General features: G+C 37.9%; 1 protein-coding gene across 3 annotated transcripts in view; it reads right to left on the bottom strand.

The window, feature by feature from the left end:
- ADGRL4 (adhesion G protein-coupled receptor L4) overlaps window positions 1-18,419 on the bottom strand; it is a 137,800-nt gene extending 119,381 nt beyond the window's left edge. The window contains exons 1-2 of one of the 3 annotated variants that reach the window (XM_044944805.2): window positions 18,039-18,419; window positions 16,533-16,682 (exon numbers count right to left, since the gene is read on the bottom strand). In XM_044944805.2, coding sequence (XP_044800740.2) covers window positions 16,533-16,682; window positions 18,039-18,060 — 172 coding nt within the window. In that variant the 5' untranslated portion in view covers window positions 18,061-18,419. The remainder of the gene's footprint in view (window positions 1-16,532; window positions 16,683-18,038) is intronic. The other 2 variants (XM_044944804.2, XM_006056658.4) reach the window with 2 other exon arrangements.
- Window positions 18,420-18,627: the final 208 nt, after the last annotated feature.

The raw sequence follows: 18,627 nt of genomic DNA, 5'->3' as shown, positions 1-18,627 counted from the left end.
TTATCATAAGAGTCTCAGTTGAACAGGACTAGTGTGTGTGTGTGTGTGTGTGTGTGCGTCTATATGTGTGTGTGTGTACGCACACACATGCGTGCGCACACATGTGTGAAGTGAAAGTTGTTTCATCATGTCCGACTCTTTCTGTACTCCATGGACTGGGGCCTGAAAGGCTCCTCTGTCCATGGAATTCTCCAGGCAAGAATACTGGAGTGGGGTGGCCACTCCCCTTCTCCAGAGGACCTTCCCAACCCAGGGATAGAACCCAGGTCTCTCACACTGCAGGCAGATTCTATATACTAGTCCATATAAATAATAAGAGAGACCTTAGATATCTTGGCACAGTTATATGAGAATATATTATCAAAGAATCTAGTTACTAGGGCATGACGTACTAGGAGGGGTCAAGTTATGAGGCTGCGTCTTAGTAATAAGGATATAAAAAAGGATCTAATAATGGAATACTTTGGCCACCTGATGCGAAGAACTGACTCATTTGAAAAGACTCTGATGCTGGGAAAGATTGAAGGCGGGAGGAGAAGGGGACAGCAGAGGATGAGATGGTTGGATGGCATCACCGACTCAATGGACATGAGTTTGAGTAAACTCCAGGAGTTGGTGATGGACAGGGAGGCCTGGCGTGCTGCAGTCCATGGGGTTGCAAAGAGTCAGACACGACTGAGTGACTGAACTGAATTGAACTGAATAATGGAAACCTGGAAGAGAAAACTTCGGAGTAGTAATTATTTTATTTTTAAGATGACAGGGTAATACTGCAGGATTTCTAAAACATACCCTGCCTCTCTTAAGCTATAATTAGTATCAGAAAAGGGCTTAAATGAAGTAGAAGTTAAGTGAAAGTAGATGAATATAGAAATGGTGGCCTAAAGGACTGACAGAGAATCTTCTTGTAGTGGTCATGGATGAATCTTGGCTGCTTGGCCTCTCCTCACTCTCCCGAATGTAAGAGTCACTCAAATGTTTTTTTGAAAAGCACTTTTTGTCACTATAATTTGAGTAGGTTTTCAACTATGCTATATGAATGAAGGAGCCTACATATTCTATTATTTAGGTGCATAAAGGTAATAAACATCTTGAATGTATAAATAAAAATGACAGATCATAAAGTAAACTATACTCCTCTTTTACAGCAAGATATCAGTAGAGGTATTCCTTAAACAAAAGCTGAAATGTAAGGCACAAACATATTATGTAAAAGACAGGTGAATATTGGAGGATTCTTTAAATGAAGACTTCTGTGTTTCTTAAGCTTTGGGAAATTGTCTTGTATCTTTTGTGATTTCTTTTGCTAAATCTTGCCTGACCCCTCTTCAAAAAGACTTTGATTGGAGGGGTATTAGGTTCTCTGTTTGGTTTCTCAGTTCTGTTCTCATAGTTTCCATCTTTGCCTTTTAGTTTTTCAGTCTCTGAATATTATTTTTCTGCTCCTCTCTATTGTATATTATTGCCTTAATCTGGGAATAATATAGATCAGAAGATAAATATATTTCATTGGAGCAGAAAAATAGATTTTTTTGGTAGTAACTATGATGAAAGTGAAAGAGGAGAGTGAAAAAGTTGGCTTAAAGCTCAACATTCAGAAAAGGAAGATCATGGCATCTGGTCCCATCACTTCATGGCAAATAGATGGGGAAACAGTGGAAACAGTGTCAGACTTTATTTTGGGGGGCTCCAAAATCACTGCAGATGGTGACTGCAGCCATGAAATTAAAAGACACTTATTCCTTGGAAGGAAAGTTATGACCAACCTAGATAGCATATTCAAAAGCAGAGACATTACTTTGCCAACAAAGGTCCATCATTTCAAGGCTATGGTTTTTCCTGAGGTCATGTATGGATGTGAGAGTTGGACTGTGAAGAAGGCTGAGCGCTGAAGAATTGATGCTTTTGAACTGTAATGTTGGAGAAGACTCTTGAGAGTCCCTTGGACTACAAGGAGATCCAACCAGTCCATTGTGAAGGAAATCAGCCCTGGGATTTCTTTGAGGGGAATGATGCTGAAGCTGAAACTCCAATACTTTGGCCACCTCATGCGAAGAGTTGACTCATTGGAAAAGACTCTGATGCTGGGAGGGATTAGGGGCAGGAGGAGAAGGGGACGACAGAGGATGAGATGGCTGGATGGCATCACTGACTCGATGGATGTGAGTCTGGTGAACTCCGGGAGTTGGTGATGGACAGGGAGGCCTGGAGTGCTGCGATTCATGGGGTTGCAAAGAGTCGGACACGACTGAGCGACTGAACTGAACTGATCAAGTATATTAGCCAGTGAATTCAGGAAATCACTCCAGGAAAACAAACAACATAGGTTGGAAACTGCATATAATTGCAGTATCATAACCACAGAAGTTATAAGTGAATCAAAAATAAATCTTGAGTTTAATTAAATGGAGCAGGGGCTTTTCAACAACAATGCTCGGAGAAGGAAATGACAACCCACTCCAGTATTCTTGCCAGGGACGGAGGAGCCTGGTGGGCTGCCGTCTATGGGGTCTCACAGAGTCGGACACCACTGAAGTGACTTAGCAGCAGCAGCAGCACTTTTCTTAGGTACCAGGTATGGGCTCTATACCAATAATAGCGATATCACAATGTGAAAATTCACCAGTAGGTCATGGAATTTGGGTCAGAAAAACATACTGACTACCCTGTTTCACCTTTAAGATAAAGCAGGGAAGGGATTTGGGAGAGATGTAGCAAGGTGATGAAAGTGGGTTATTATAAAAAGGCAGATTATATTGAGCTGATGAATTTAAGAATATTTTGACTTATGCAGTCCACAGGTATCCTCCACTGATGTGTAAGCAAATTTGAAATTTGTAGCTTCCCTGTTCTATGTGTGATCATTTCTATAGGAGAGAAAACCCAAGAATAGAGACTTTAGTCTCAATCTTCTGATTTTCAGAATTGCTTGCGTTACTGACAATTTTACCAGCTTATTGTCTTGAGGGATTGCTACAAAAGGAGATGAATAAAAGGAAAAACAAAGCACAAGGAACTGAGTAGCACAAAGGTTACAGAATACACTAAGGAAGAAAGTATGTTGTGTGGTATGATAGCTTTTTCATACACAGAAGCATATCTTATTTGGTTTGTTTGGATGTAAACTTTCTAAGAATCTCTTTGAGGGTATCAACTGGAATTTTTCCTTCAACCCCATTCCTCTCTTAGAAAGTATCTTTCTTAGGCCAGATGTTCTGTTTATTCATCTTTGTGTTTGTATTTTTGGCTTTTCTCCAATGATTGGTTATCCTTAAATGACCGTCATGTTTATAACTAAAGAACAATGTTGATTATCACAGGTATTTTGGCCTACATTTTGTCTGCCAGACAATTACAAATTCTTTAGCACAAGAGTTCTGAGTTTCCTGTATATGTGTGTGTGCCATAGGAAGTTTCCAGCATTATTCCAGTTAGCATAGGTGGGGAATGGGCAGAAAGATGGCATTAATTTTCAACTTCAGTGATGGCAGGCAGATGACAAAGTTTTCTTTGAGAGTATTTTCTTGGCTTCATTTGGGAGCAAACACCAGTGGGAAAGAGACCAATCTGCAGAGCCTTAGGAAAACAATGTCAACCAATTACTTAAGTTTCTACTCCCTTTCTGAGCAAGAGAAAGAATATGACCACCACAGGGAAAAGACACCATCTTCACTGAAGCCTGCTCTGTGTACACTGAACTATCCCACTTGTAGCACAAGATTCTGCTTTGAGAAAGTTTGCTCTTAATTTGTAGACTTCTCATGAATCCTCTCTGATTTCATTGATTTTATTGTCAATTTACTGGGCTTTGGAGACATAGATAAACAGGAGTAAAATAACTGTTCCTGGTCTATGAACTTCATCAAAATATTAGTACTCTTGCCTGGAAAATCCCATGGACGGAGGGGCCTGGTGGGCTGCAGTCCATGGGGTCGTGAGGGGTTGGACACGACTGAGCGACTTCACTTTCACTTTTCACTTTCATGCATTGGAGAAGGAAATGGCAACCCACTCCAGTGTTCTTGCCTGGAAAAACGCAGGGACGGGGGAACCTGGTGGGCTGCCATCTATGGGGTCACACGGAGTCGGACACGACTGAAGCGACTTGGCAGCAGCGGCAGCAGCAGCATTAAATTCTGTAAATAGTTTTAACTTCCCTGCACTTATTCCTAAAGTGTCATAAATATATACCCCACACATTTTTTTTTTTTATTATCAGTTGTTTTGATAATGTAGTGGAAAAAAAAAGCAGAATCAAGGTGGGAGGGGAAGAACCACAATAATTCATTTTTTATTAATGAGATTCAATTTTATTATTTGCAGATTTACCTCACATAGTAGTTTGAGGATCATAAGAGGTGACTGTTTGAATGTGTTTCCTCTGGGAAAATTACTTAATCTATAAATTGAGGATAATATGAGCTTTTATTTCAGAGTGGTTATGAAGATTAAATTTATAAATTCATGTAAACTGCTTAGAATATAAGGTAGCTCAGAGAAACCATTCAAATTAACATCAGTATTATTACGCTTTTTGTGAATAAGCTGTAAATCTGAAGTTACTTATTTAAGCACTAAAGAGACCAAATAAGGAAGAAGAGAAATAATGGGAAAATGGATAATCTGGTTAATTTGCTTCCAAATGACTGGGATTTGGCTATAATGTATGCTGGTGCCTTATTAAAACTGGGACTGTAGAAAATTGACATTTCAAGAACAAAAGAAATATCAATTTTGCAAAATGAACTTGGCAATTTAAAAATACTGACAAATAGGGAACTATAATAAACAAAAGAAAAAAATTGAGACTCAGTGAGTCACTTTGTGATGTTAAAGGTGCTAACTCCAAATTTCTTTGTTCTTTATACTAATATTTTCTTGAAAAGCAAAAGAGGTTTACAATATATGAAAATCCCACATCTAGAGTACAATTTTCACTTAATTTAAATTTCCTGTGTGTATGTGTACTAAGTTGCTCCAATCATGTCCAACTCTTTGTGACCCTATGGACAGTAGTCTGCCAGGCTCCTATGTCCATGGGATTCTCCAGGCAAGAATTCGGGAGTGAGTTGCTGTTTCCCTCTCCAGGGGATCTTCCCAAATCAGGTATCAAACTCCTATCTCTTATGTCTCCTGCACTGGCAGACAGTTTCTTTACCACCAGCACCACCTGCAAAGCCCTTTAAATTTCTTCTGCGGTGCTCAGTCACTCAGTAGTGTCCGACCCTTTGTGACCCCATGGACTATGGCCCATCAGGCTCCTCTGTCCATGGAGGCAAGAATACAGGAGTGGGTTACTATGCCCTTCTCAAAGATCTCTTCTTAACCCAGGTATCAAACCCAGGTCTCCTTCATTGCATGTGGATTCTTCATTGTCTGAGCCACCTTAAATTTCCTAGCATTTCCTAAAGATATAATTGAACAGAAAGTATAAGATGGTAGAACTGCCTTCTTCACTTAGCATGCAAAAAATGAAAACTGATCTAATTTTATTGCTGTTGATGCTTTATCATCAGTAGCACATATTATAAGAGCATGTGTGTGTGTGTGTGTGTGTGTGTGTGTGTGCATGTGTGCACATGCTCAGTTGCTCACTGAGTATCTGACTCTTTGTGACCCTATGAAATGTAGCCTGCCATGCTCCTCTGTCCATGGGATTCTCCAGGCAAGAATACTGGAGTGGGTTGCCATTTACTCCTCCAGAGGATCTTCTCAACCCAGGGATTGAACTCAGTCTCCTGTGTCTCCTGAATTGGAAGGTGGACACATTATGGCTGAGCCACCTAGGAAGTCAGTAAGTCAGTGTGTGTGTGTGTGTGTGTATAAATATATATATATATATATATATATATATATATATATTTCACTGGTAACTACCACGTAGGATTCAAACCTGCGCGGGGAGACCCCAGAGGATTTCTCCTTAACCACTCAGCCATGACTACACTAAGAAGGAATTATTTCACAAATAACTACCCTGCTTATTTAACTTATATGCAGAGTACATCATGAGAAACGCTGGGCTGGAAGAAGCACAAACTGGAGTCAAAACTGCCAGGAGAAATATCAATAACCTCAGATATACAGATGACACCACCCTTATGGTAGAAAGTGAAGAACTACTAAAGAGCCTCTTGATGAAAGTGAAAGAGGAGAGTGAAAAAGTTGGCTTAAAGCTCAACATTCAGAAAACTAAGATCATGGCATCCAGTCCCATCACTTCATGGCAAATAGATGGGGAAACTGGCTGACTGTATTTTGAGGGGCTCCAAAATCACTGCAGATGGTGACTGCAGTCATAAAATTAAAAGACGCTTACTCCGTGGAAGGAAAGTTATGACGAACCTAGACAGCATATTGAAAAGCAGAGACATTACTTTGTCAACAAAGGTCCATCTAGTCAAGGCTATTGTTTTTCCAGTAGTCATGTATGGATGTCAGAGTGGGACTATAAAGAAAGCTGAGCGCCGAAGAATTGATGCTTTGAACTGTGGTGTTGGAGAAGACTCTTGAGAATCCCTTGGACTGCAAGGAGATCCAGCCAGTCCATCCTAAAGGAGATCACTCCTGGGTGTTCATTGGAAGGACAGATGCTGAAGTTGAAACTCCAATACTTTGGCCACCTGATGCAAAGAGCTGACTCATTTGAAAAGACCCTGATGTTGGGAAAGATTGAGGGCAGGAGGAGAAGGGGACGACAGAGGATGAGATGATTGGATGGCAGCACCGACTCAATGGACATGAATTTGGGTGGACTCCAGGAGTCGGTGATGGACAGGGAGGCCTGGTGTGCTGCAGTTCATGGGGTCACAAAGAGTTGGACATGATTGAGTGACTGAACTGAACTGAGATATATATATATATATATATATATATATATATATATATATATATATAAAATACATATGAAGAATCAACATTTTGACCTGCAGTAAGAAAAAAGAAAATGATAGTCTTCACTTGGGAAAAAAAGTCGATACTTTGATAATGTTAACTCAGATAGTAAGTATTATCTAGGATTGATTCAACATAGAAATTTGAATAAGTCTTTTTGATTACTAATATTCAAACTCAGAAGTTCTATGTTGATTTTTACTATTTCTGTTTAATTCTCTGTGCCATTAGTTATCTGATATTACTTTTCTGATTCTAAATATGCAATGAATCCATCTAGCTAATACTGATTAAAAAGTAATTAAAAACAAATGAGTCTTCTATATGAAGAAACATTTTCATATTTCATTATAAATTGGTTGGGAAAATCCAAAATCATATATCCATGTTAAACTCTTCTTTAAGGTCTCAGATTACTTCTTAGTTTGTATCTCATTCATTCTCATAATTGTCCTATGAGACAAACATGAAAACAGGATGACTTAGAAAAATGATTCCTGAAAAATGACACTGTCAAATTAGACTAGAGAACTTTTCAGATTTAAAACTGTGGAGTTGATCAGCAAAACTCAAATGACACAAGTCCTTTTTTCCTTCTCTTTTTAAAAATAAAATATTAGCTTAAAGTTTTTATAATGGCTTATTCCTTTATTTTTCTCTTTTTATATGGTAAAAGAATTTGTAATCTTATAGACTGGATGTTTTGAGGACATTCTACCTAATTATTGTGCTTGAGTTGTTTTCTGTATTGTGTAACCTTACTTGACAACAGATGAAAGAGGTCATACTTCTAGTTAAAAGGAAAAGAATTTCTGAAATTGGCAAAGGTGTTTTATTTATTTGGATGAAGTTCACAGAAAGCATGCATCCTGGAATTTAAGCCTTGGGTTAATTTAGACCATCATTTTATAATAGGCTACATTTTCCATTTAGTACAAGAAGTCACAAGGAAATAGGCACCTCATTTAAAAAAAAAACTTGTTACACAGCTATCTAGAAGCACATTAGAGTTCACACATTTTCAATTTTGCATTATTATTCATTTCCTAAGAAATTCCTTTGGAGTGTATAAAAATACATTTGTTTTACAAAAAATTTACTTCCTGAAAAATTTTTAGTAGTATTTTACATTTGAAAGAAAATGTGGATGTAATATTATTGAGACATAGATTTCTAAATCTTCAAATATTCTTTAAATATTACTTAAAAGACATACCAGAGATCAAACTGCCAACATGTAATGGATCATAGAGAGCTAGGGAATTCCAGAAAAACATCTACCCGTTTCATCGACTATGCCAAAGCCTTTGACTGTGTGGATCATAATAAACTATGGAAAACTCTTAAAGAGATGGGAATACCAGACCATCTTACCTTTCTTCTGAGAAACCTGTATGCAGGTTAAGAAGCAACAGTTGGAACTCTGTATGGAACAAACGACTGGTTCAATATCAAGAAAGGAGTACTTCTTGATATGGTACTTCAGGGCTGTCTGCTGTCACCCTGTTCGTTTAATCTATACACTGAGTGCATCATGAGAAATGCCAGACTGGATGACTTAAAGGCTGGAATCAAGACAGGCAGGAGAAACATCAACAACCTCAGATATGCAGATGATACCACTCTAATGGTAGGAAGCGGAGAAACTAAAGAGCCTCTTGATGAGTGTGAAGGAGGACAGTGAAAGAGCTGGCTTAAAAGTGAATATTACAAAAACGAAGATCATGGCACCCGGCCCCATTACTGCATGGCAAACAGAAGGAGCAAAGGTGGAAGCAGTAACATATTTCCTCTTCTTTGGGCTCTAAAATCACTGCAGATGGTGACTGCAGCCATGAAATAAGAAGACGTTTGCTTCTTGTCTGGAAAACAATGACAAACCTAGACAGTGTGTTGAAAAGCGGAGACATTCTTCTGCTGACAAAGGTTTGTATAGTCAAGGTTATGGTCTTCCTAATGGTAACGTACAGTTGTGTGAACTGGACCATAAAGAAGATGGAGCACCAAAGAATTGATACCTTCAAACTGTGGTGCTGGAGAAGACTCCTGAGAGTTCCTTGTACAGCAAGGAGATTAAACCAGTCAATCTTAAGGGAGATCAACTCTGAATACTCAGTGGAATGACTGATGCTGAAGCTGAAACTCCAGTATTTTGGTCCTCTGATACAAATAGCTGACTCACTGGAAAAGTCCCTGATGCTGGGAAAGATTGAGGGTAGAAGGAAAAGAGGGCATAGAAGGATGACAATGGACATGACCTTGTGCAAACTTTGGGAAATGGTGAGGGACAGGGAGGCCTGGCGTGCTGCAGTCCATGGGATCACAAAGAGTTGGACATGACTGGGTGACTGAACAATGACAAAAATCATAAGACACCTCCTTCCAAGGACTGGAGAAAAGGAAAGAGAGGAAGGTAGAGAAGGGGGACAAAGAGGGGGGAAAAAGAGAAAGAGAAAGGAAGAAATGAAAGAAAATGCTGGCACTGGCTGCTACTGAATTCTCTACTCCTAAGCTCCAATATCACAAAAGGTGGTGGGAGTGGTGGTTTAGTCACTAAGTCGTGTCTGACCCTTGTGACCCCATGGACTGTAGCCTGCCATTTCCATCTCCAGGGGATCTTCCTGACCCAGGAATTGAACACGGATCACCTGCAGTGCAGGCAGATTCTTTACCGACTGAGCTACAAGTAATAAATATAAAAGGATAAGAAAAGTTGCAGATGAACTACCGGAAGTGCTGATTATGCCAGATGAGAAATGAAAATCAAATATTCAAAAGATACCCATTTGCAGCCTTAAGACAAAAAAATACAAGATTCAGAATCTGCTGTGAAAAATCACTTCTCTAGTGGAAACTGATCAGGCAGTTTTGATCCACTGTACTTTCTGGGTTTGTAACTCCACAGAAGGCAAATATGGGTATATTTTAAAGATTAATTTTCTTTGTTTTTGTTCCAAACTGACTTAATAAATACTCAGGTAGCCAGACTTTTTAATTTGCCTCATCATGGCAAAACTAAACTGATAGACCATCTTTTTTGCTAAGAGAACTAGAATGTTGGTATATTAAATTATTATGGGTACCAATTTTTAAACTTACAAAACTACAAAAAGTTTCAAAAATGACAGGGACAAAATGAATATTCCAACTGCTGGAATGAGTAAATCATTTTGCTTTTTCTCAGTCATTTTAAAGGTAATGATGATGCTTTATCATATATGAAAATGCTTGCTCTGTTTCCCCAAAAATGCGCTGACACATTTTATGACATTTTGTCCTATATTGTAATGTTTATTTTATAAAATATTTGTATCAGTGAAAAAATTTTTAAATAAGTTGATACAGAATCTAGTTCATCAATGTATTTGGCTTATCTTTGTTACATTTAGAACTAGAGATATTAACAATGCCCTTTGGAATTATATTCGTAAAGAACAGATAATATTTATGAATTGAATGCATGAATATGATATATCTATATTTAAACAAATAACAGAACATAAGCATCCTTATGATAATTAACAACTTGAATGTCAGTATATTTATTCACAGAGATCTTGCAATTATTACATGCAATATCAAAATATTTCAAAATCAAAAGTCTTCATTTCATGCTACTCATGAAAAATATTTCACCTCATATTAACTTATAACAACACACCATTTTCTTAACACCATTTTGGCAATTAATCTTCTACTTTACCCATCAGATTTGGCTAAAAGTTTCTCTTAGCTGTTTCTGAAAATTAAACAAAATCTCACTGCCTCAAAATCCCTCTCAAAAATCTCATTCCCTCTCAAACTCTCACTGCCATCGAGGATAGGCAAAAAATAAATATATATTTGAATAATTTAAATTCAATTTATGTCATATATATAAATTATAAATAAAAGTCTGAGAACAGTTTTGAGCACCGATAGCATCATTTTCATAAACGAACCTTCTTACAATATTTACTTGGGTGAGAAATGAATGACACCCATTAGCTTGTTCAGCATGTTTGTTCTTAAACATTACTTACATACATAATATAATTATACCTCATAAAAGGCAAAAGATATATGTGTGTGTATATATATACACATCATAGAGCCATGACTATGTGCATGTATCATTATTAAATATGAAATATCATTGAAATGTGAGCAAAGAAGAGTTATTTTTCTGGTCACATTTCTGTTACAGACATTATTACTTCATTAAATATTAATAACTACTGTTATTATTTGTAGGACATAGAGTACACCTAATTGTGTTAACCGATGTGCATGTGTACAACATATACATTTTGCATGCTTTGTATCTGTTTTGATGACTGTTGCTTTGCCTATTTTGATGAGCCTCCTCTTTATTACTGAAAAAAAAAATTGTTATGGAAGCAATTACATGTTCTCAGCACTTCTATTTTATCCTGGGCAGATTCATGTTAGTGGATTATTTTAATTAATATTTTTCCCACATTCTGCCCTTAGATAGCTATTGTCACACTGTTCTTTCTACCTTTACCAGCCTGATACTGCTCTCTAGTTCATTATGATATTCTTCCAGTTGAATTTTACAAGCATACATGTGGTTATTAGATAATAATGAAAAACTACTTTTTAATCATACAGTGTGTCTCCTTGAGTCAGGCACCAAGACTTCATTATTTTCTGTAAAGTGCCTGTGATGTGGTTCATAATAGCATGTCTCGAGCTGTGAAAAAGTTTTATACATGCATACAAGCAGTCAATTACATCCTTCCTGACCCTTCCTCTTCCTACCTGGGGCAAGTGTTTTCCTCCTACCCATTCTGACTACACGAAACTTCCAAAAATATTGCACCACTTAGTGAGCTGATAAGAGAGTGGAGACTATTTTCTTACCCCAACCCCATCCTCTTACCTAAACATGCACTGAACTGCATCCTCCACCTTGCTCCTGCTTCTTGCTTCTCACAGCTCAGTTTATTCCAACTCAAGCAATAGTGTTTTAGGTGTACCCAAAGATTATTTCAGCCATTCCCTACCTTCTTCCCTTTTATAGCATCATTACCTGGGACAGGAGGGATCTTTAACTTCCTATATTTGTAAACTACTGTGCACTAGAATGGAGAAGGCAATGGCACCCTACTCCAGTACTTTTGCCTAGAAAATCCCATGGACGGAGGAGCCTGGTAGGCTGCAGTCATGTGGTCGCTAGAGTTGGACACGACTAAGCAACTTCACTTTCACTTTTCACTTTCATGCACTGGAGAAGGAAAATGGCAACCCACTCCAGTGTTCTTGCCTGGAGAATCCCAGGGACCGGGAAGCCTGGTGGGCTGCCATTTAGGGGTCGCACAGAGTTGGACACGACTGAAGCGACTTAGCAGCAGTAGCAGTGCACCGGAAGGTAACCAAAAATGTACTGAGAACCATAAGGAATAGTAATCATAATATATATTTAGAGAATTAAAATCACCTACATTTTAGAGTTAAATATCAAACATTTTAATAGCCTTTAAACATACCCCAAAATTTCTACACAATCTTTTTCACCTCCTATCTTAAAATGTACTTACATGTCAGCATAAAGATAAGTGTGTAAATAAATTATCATGAATACTTCAATAAAGTGGTAATAAATAAACTCTGGTTAAAATTATACTGTTCTAACAATTTGATTTAAAAATCTGTACTGCCTGGATTATGTCAGGTGACTGGTAATACACTGACATTTCTGGTAATCTAGAGAAGGCTGAGATTCCAGAATTTGAGTCCTAGGTTTACCACATTAGCCTTGGGATCCTGGAAAACTCACTTAAGCTTTCAGAGTCCTACTTGTCGCATATGTAAAGGCTGTAGCATGGAGCTCAACAGAAGCTAATAATAGCTATAACCAGTTATATTGGTGTTTGTCAGTAAAGACAGCATCTGTAGTTTATATTTCAAAAGCTTGATATAAGAATTAAAGATATACTGGGTAGAAGCAGTATAAACTACAATGAACTGTACAAATAAAGTATTATTGGTTTTACAGGTTGGGTAAATGGCCTTTTGTGGGCTGACCCACACTAATCCATTCTTACTTTACCTAAGGGAGTCATCTTTCTAATATCAACAGTCTTATCATTGTAATTCAGCTACTTAATATCTACCAGTGGTTCTTTTTTGGTTAACAGAACAAAGTCCATACCTTTGACATCTTGACTTCATTTCCACTGACCCCTCAACTAATATATATTGTGATATATAGTCAGCATGAAATAATTGGAGCTCCTTAAAACAAACAAACAAGCAAACAAAACACATGTTCAACTTCTAGGCCTTTGGTACTGCTGATTCCTTTGCCTGACTTCTCTTTGTCACTTTGTTGATCTTAATGTGTGTGTTAGTTGCTCAGTCATGTTCTACTCCTTGTGACCCTATGGACTGTAGCCGATCAGGCTCCTCTGTCCATGGAATTCTCCAGGCAAGAATACTGGAATGGGTTGCCATATCCTTCTCCGGGAGATCGTCCCGATCCAGGGATCGAACCTGGGTCTCCTGCATTGCAGGCAGATTCTTTAGCACTGAGCCAGCAGGGAAGGTCACCTTAATAAGTCTATCTTTATTAAGTTGATCTTAATAAAACAAATTTATTCTCAATTCTGAGTGTAAATGTCACCTCCACTCGCAAAGTTCCTTGTAGTTGATTATACATTTCAAATTTACCTCTTCTAATACCTTTTATAACATTGTGTCAAATTATTAATATACTTCTGTGACTGACCTCAGATATACTAGAAATCAAGGTCAATTTCATATTTATAATTTTAACTCAAGGGCAGAGCAGTATCTGATAAGCAGAGGCCTTATGGTCAAACACAGTGAGTAATAATACAGGCACTGGGATGAGACAGCCTTGGGTTCAAATCTTGGCTCCTCTACTTATTTGTTGCGTCACTTGAGATTTTCACTTAAACTTCTTAAGACTCTATTTCCTTGTAGATAAAATGGGAATAATAATGGATGAAGGTGTTATGCTAATTAATATAGTGGACTAAGTGCATAGTAGATATTAACTATCCTAATGATGATGGTGATAATGATAATGATGATGAATATAGTAAGTACTTATTTAATAAAAAGATAATTAATGAGGCAAAATCACTACTATTAAGACTAGTTTCTATGGGACTGTGTAATCCAAAGTCTAAATAACTTACTCAAAACTAGCTTTTGGAACAGAATACATTTAGTAAGGTTGGGTTATTATCATGATATTTATTTGGGAGGTCTTTGAGGGAGAAAAATTTTATAAAGATAATGAAAGTGAAAATCAGTTGTGTCCGATTCTTTGTGATCTCATGGAGTATACAATCCATGGAATTCTCCAGGCCAGAAAACTGGAGTGGGTAGCCTTTCCCTTCTCCAGGGGATCTTTCCAACCCAGGGAACCAACCCAGGTCTCCAGCATTGCAGACGGATTCTTTACCAGCTGAGCCACAAGGGAAGCCCAAGAATACTGGAGTGGGTAGACTATCCCTTCTCCAGGGAATCTTTACAACCCAGGAATCAAACTGGGGTCTCCTGCTTTGCAGGCATATTCTTTACCAACTGAGCTATCAGGGAATGAAGATGATATTTATAATGCCAAGAAACAACAATTTTAATTGCTCAAAATGTAGGCATCCTCTGTAACAAAAATTCTTTCCAGTGATTTCACAGTGGTCTACTAACAATCTTAGAGAAAAATAAGGAAAAATGAGAAGCTCTTTAGAGATGAGAAAAAGGCAACAAGATTATTCATGCCCAAAATATAACCTAGACGATTCAGAAGTTAAAAATGTTTTAATTCCAAAAATCAGAGTAAATGTATTTACTGAAAAAAAGTGTCAAATCTGTCAGTAAATTAATAAAAGGTGAAAAAGATTAAAGTCACTGATTGAACAATTTAAGAGGATATTATAAACCTCAAATAGTGAATATCAACACAAGTAAATATGTACCATTCTTTAAATAAAAAGGGAATTTAAGAATTTTAAAAGAAAAAAATCCCCATTAAAAACTGTGTTCTGTTTAAAAATGAAGTGCAGTGCCAAAGGTCTTGATATATTTTTATTTTTCAATGGAAAATATTTTCTCCCCTTCAGCTGGCTTCAGGAGGAAAAAACAACTGCATTGGATAATGGAAGACATGTTTTCAAAAGAAATCATTAAAAACACGATTATGAACTGGTTGACTGATGAGGGCCCAAATTGTGAAAAATTACTGATGTTAATGATGGTAATCATGATAGTTGAAAAGTATCTAAAGAACAAAAAGGCAACACTGCTTATAAAGTACTCTGGTACAATTTGCAATGATTAGTGGAAAAACACACTAATATGTCTGATGCCATATTTTGAAGGTCACTCAACTATCAACTTGCCATAATGCCATTCAATTAAATACACAGTAAAAATTCAAGATTATTTACGGAAAGAGTTTTGTAGTGCTTGTATAATAGTGAATTACAAATCCTGGCTGTATATACAAGTAGAAATGCCTGATCTAATGTACCATTAAGCAACTGTAGCTTTGCTCCACATTTTTTAAACATTAAACTAATTATGATGAGGTCTGGCCTTACTATATACTGCATATTTAATCTTTTTAAAAGCCTATCAAATTGAATCATAAGATGCAACTTGTTTATGCTATATGCAAACACACACAATATTAACAATGTAAATATGCTGGCTTAATTAGAAAAAGTTCATGTTATCTTAAATACATTAAGGAGTGTAATACCACAAAGTTCTAATCTGAACTTACTATTTAATTATATTTTAAAACTAATTTATCTAAGTTGGAACTTTTTTTTTTCTTGCTTGCTCCTACAGAGTATTTTGCCCTATTGACCTAGCTAAACTAGATTCTACTAAAAATGAAAGAGAGAATAAAGATTGAGTAAAGACTGAGGAAAGAAGAGGCATGATAATGATGGAGACCACAGGTATGAAATCACTTAAATTTGATTATCAGATGGTGTTCTGTTCATCAAGCCAACAGGCTAAATTATAACCTTGAAGGAACTTTCCTGGAGTTCTTTCTCTGGGCTCTAGCCTAAAGTTCCATAAATGAGATCTACTATTTCAGAACAGAATATATTTCAAAATTTTCTCTCTCTCTCTCTCCAGGGTATATGTCTAGAGGACACATGAGAAAAAATTTGAATCTCTTAATGGTATTCTCAAATTTAGATACTCAAGTATTAAGGAAGGTTTCTAAATGCATCACATATGGATATAGCCTGGTCTTCATGAATTCTCTGTGCTTTTTTCCCCTAAAAGTATTGACTTTACTCTCTGCAACCTAGTTTTCCAGCTTAAGTTCAAGGGCAATCTACCCAAACTATTGGATTGGCCAAGAGTTCATTCAGATTTTTCTATGCCATTTTATGGAACTACTTTCTAACCAACCCAATAAGATATGCATGGAAACACCAAAAATCCATAATCAAGTATAAATTTTGATCTGTGAAGTTCAAATTTATTGTTTAGTTACTTAAGCTTTTTTTCTTCTTTTTTTTTTTTTACCAATAGCATGAAATATAAAGTAAGACAACTTAATTTCTAGATTAGAAAAAAAGCAGTCATATCAGAACTTAATATTAAAATACACAACAGAAGAGGTAATAAACATTGTTTACCTTCACAAATTGTGACACCATTTCCTGAATATCCAGTGTTGCAATAGCAGGCTTCACCTCCATTCCGACTTTCACATTTTGCTTTTGGATGACAAGGCATCTTGGTACAGTTTTGAGTGCAGCAACAATTCAGCAAAGTGGAAAAACCCACTAAGGAAAGTAGAGAATACACCTCTTCAAAAAGAAAAACCTTCTTCCATTGTTGAATTAGACAATATATACATTAATATGCTTCGTTTTTTTCCCATCTAGATAAATACTTTATGAGAATTTCCTAAAGGAGAATTTAGGTAGATAACAGGACACAAGCAGGAATTAACACTTTTCTTCATTCTCAACGTTTATCAAGTAAACCTCAACCAAGCTGAAACATAATAATTAACCTGGCTTTATAAAGAAAACCGTATTCTAACATCATTGGACCTTTCACCCAGAGGTGAGATACTTTTAAAGGTAGTTGCATGACTGTAAAACAATATCCGTGCCCTGGGAATGACTCTGTGCAGAAAGAAATCAAGGTGAACTGAGTATCTGGGTCTTTTCAAAGTCAGATCTGTGTTATTTTTAAGATGAAAAGCAACGTATCATATCATCCAGGAGGACAAATGCAATTAATGTTTTTTTTTTCTTTTTCCTGTGTTCTAAAGATCTTTCAAAATTCTGCCTTTTTCATAATAAAGTTTATTTTATATTTTCTCCCATTAGTGGGGGAAAAAAAACCCAACTCAATGTACTTGTCAAAGACTGAGCTTCCAGAAACGGGACACCATTCAAACACGACCAACAACATGCAGCATAAAGAGAGTACAAGCCTTTATTTCAGAGTTCTTGTAAACAAAGTTGGCAATGGTATTTTGTGGGCTGTTAGGAAAAGATAAGGAAAAGCGTAGGACGTTCCTTTTTTATTGTTGTCCTAGTCCTTCTCAAGACAAGCCTACTTGAGATGGGCAGTTATGAATCATGCAAGTCATTATTCTGAAAACTGTCATCCGAGATAAATTGGCCTTATCTGGTAACAAGAGATTCTTAAACATTCAATTATAAATCCCAGCTTCACATAGGGCTGTATATAGTGTCTAAACCAGAATTAATTTGGCTTCAAAGATGTGATTTATTATTTTTCTGCACAGTATCTTCAAAATGTTGATTTTAAAGAAACTCAAAGTCTGGGCCAGCAGTCCCCCTTGAAACAAGGCCAGGAAATCTCTCACAAGTGTTAATGGTTTGAAGTTCCCAGATTTTTTGAGGGACAATCCGAAGAAAGGTCAAAGTCTGGGACTTTGGGGACTTGGTCAGCAGGAACAAAGAGATGACTTAGGCCCTGGGTAATGAATATCAAACTCCAGCGTTGAAAGGCCAAGGAGAAAAACATCCTGGGAAGGGCTTTTTCAGTTCTCCCAGGAGTCTTGGCGAAATGCACTTGGCCCGTGAGTACCACCTTAGAAATACCATACTCCCTACAGGTGCTGGTCCGGGCAGCCCTGGCCGCTGGGCACCGGCACTTACCTAGAAGCGGGAGGAGTCTCATTGGCGGCGCCGCGGTGGTGGCGGTGGCGGTGGCGGAGGCGCGGGCGGAGCGATGGGACCAGCGGGCCGAGTACCTGGGACGCGGCGGGGCGGGCGCGCCAGACTCCTGGCTACGGCCCGCGTGACGCGGACGTTTCCTTCCGCCACTTTCCGGCCTCTTTTGTGTGAGTGCGTGTGTCCAGCGCTGAGTCTGCAGGCCATGTCCGGACCTGGCCCCTACGCCACCCTGACCTCCTCCCGGCCGCGGGGCTGCCAACCCTGTGCGCTCCGCGGGGTCTGCGGAGGGATTTTGCCCCGTCCCCGGGCGCAGAATCCAGGGTGCAGACCTCTAAGTCAGTGCGCCCCAGATATCTGCGGAGCGTACCCCCAAAAGAACTTCCAGAACTGCCTAGATCTCAGGGGCGCCTTCCTACAACCTCAATTCCCAGGACACGTCTTTTTTTTTTTTTTTTCCTCCCTTCACTAAAACTTTTCTCTAAAGAACTGCGCGTCTAGAAGTGGACTGGAAACTTGGCTCCAAACGACAGGGCCTGGATTTCCAGCTTTCGGTCTGCACCTTGCGGGAACT

The sequence above is a fragment of the Bubalus bubalis genome, chromosome 6 (genome assembly GCF_019923935.1).
Source record: "Bubalus bubalis isolate 160015118507 breed Murrah chromosome 6, NDDB_SH_1, whole genome shotgun sequence".
Lineage (NCBI taxonomy): Eukaryota > Metazoa > Chordata > Mammalia > Artiodactyla > Bovidae > Bubalus > Bubalus bubalis.
This window is presented reverse-complemented; position numbering and strand designations above follow the sequence as displayed.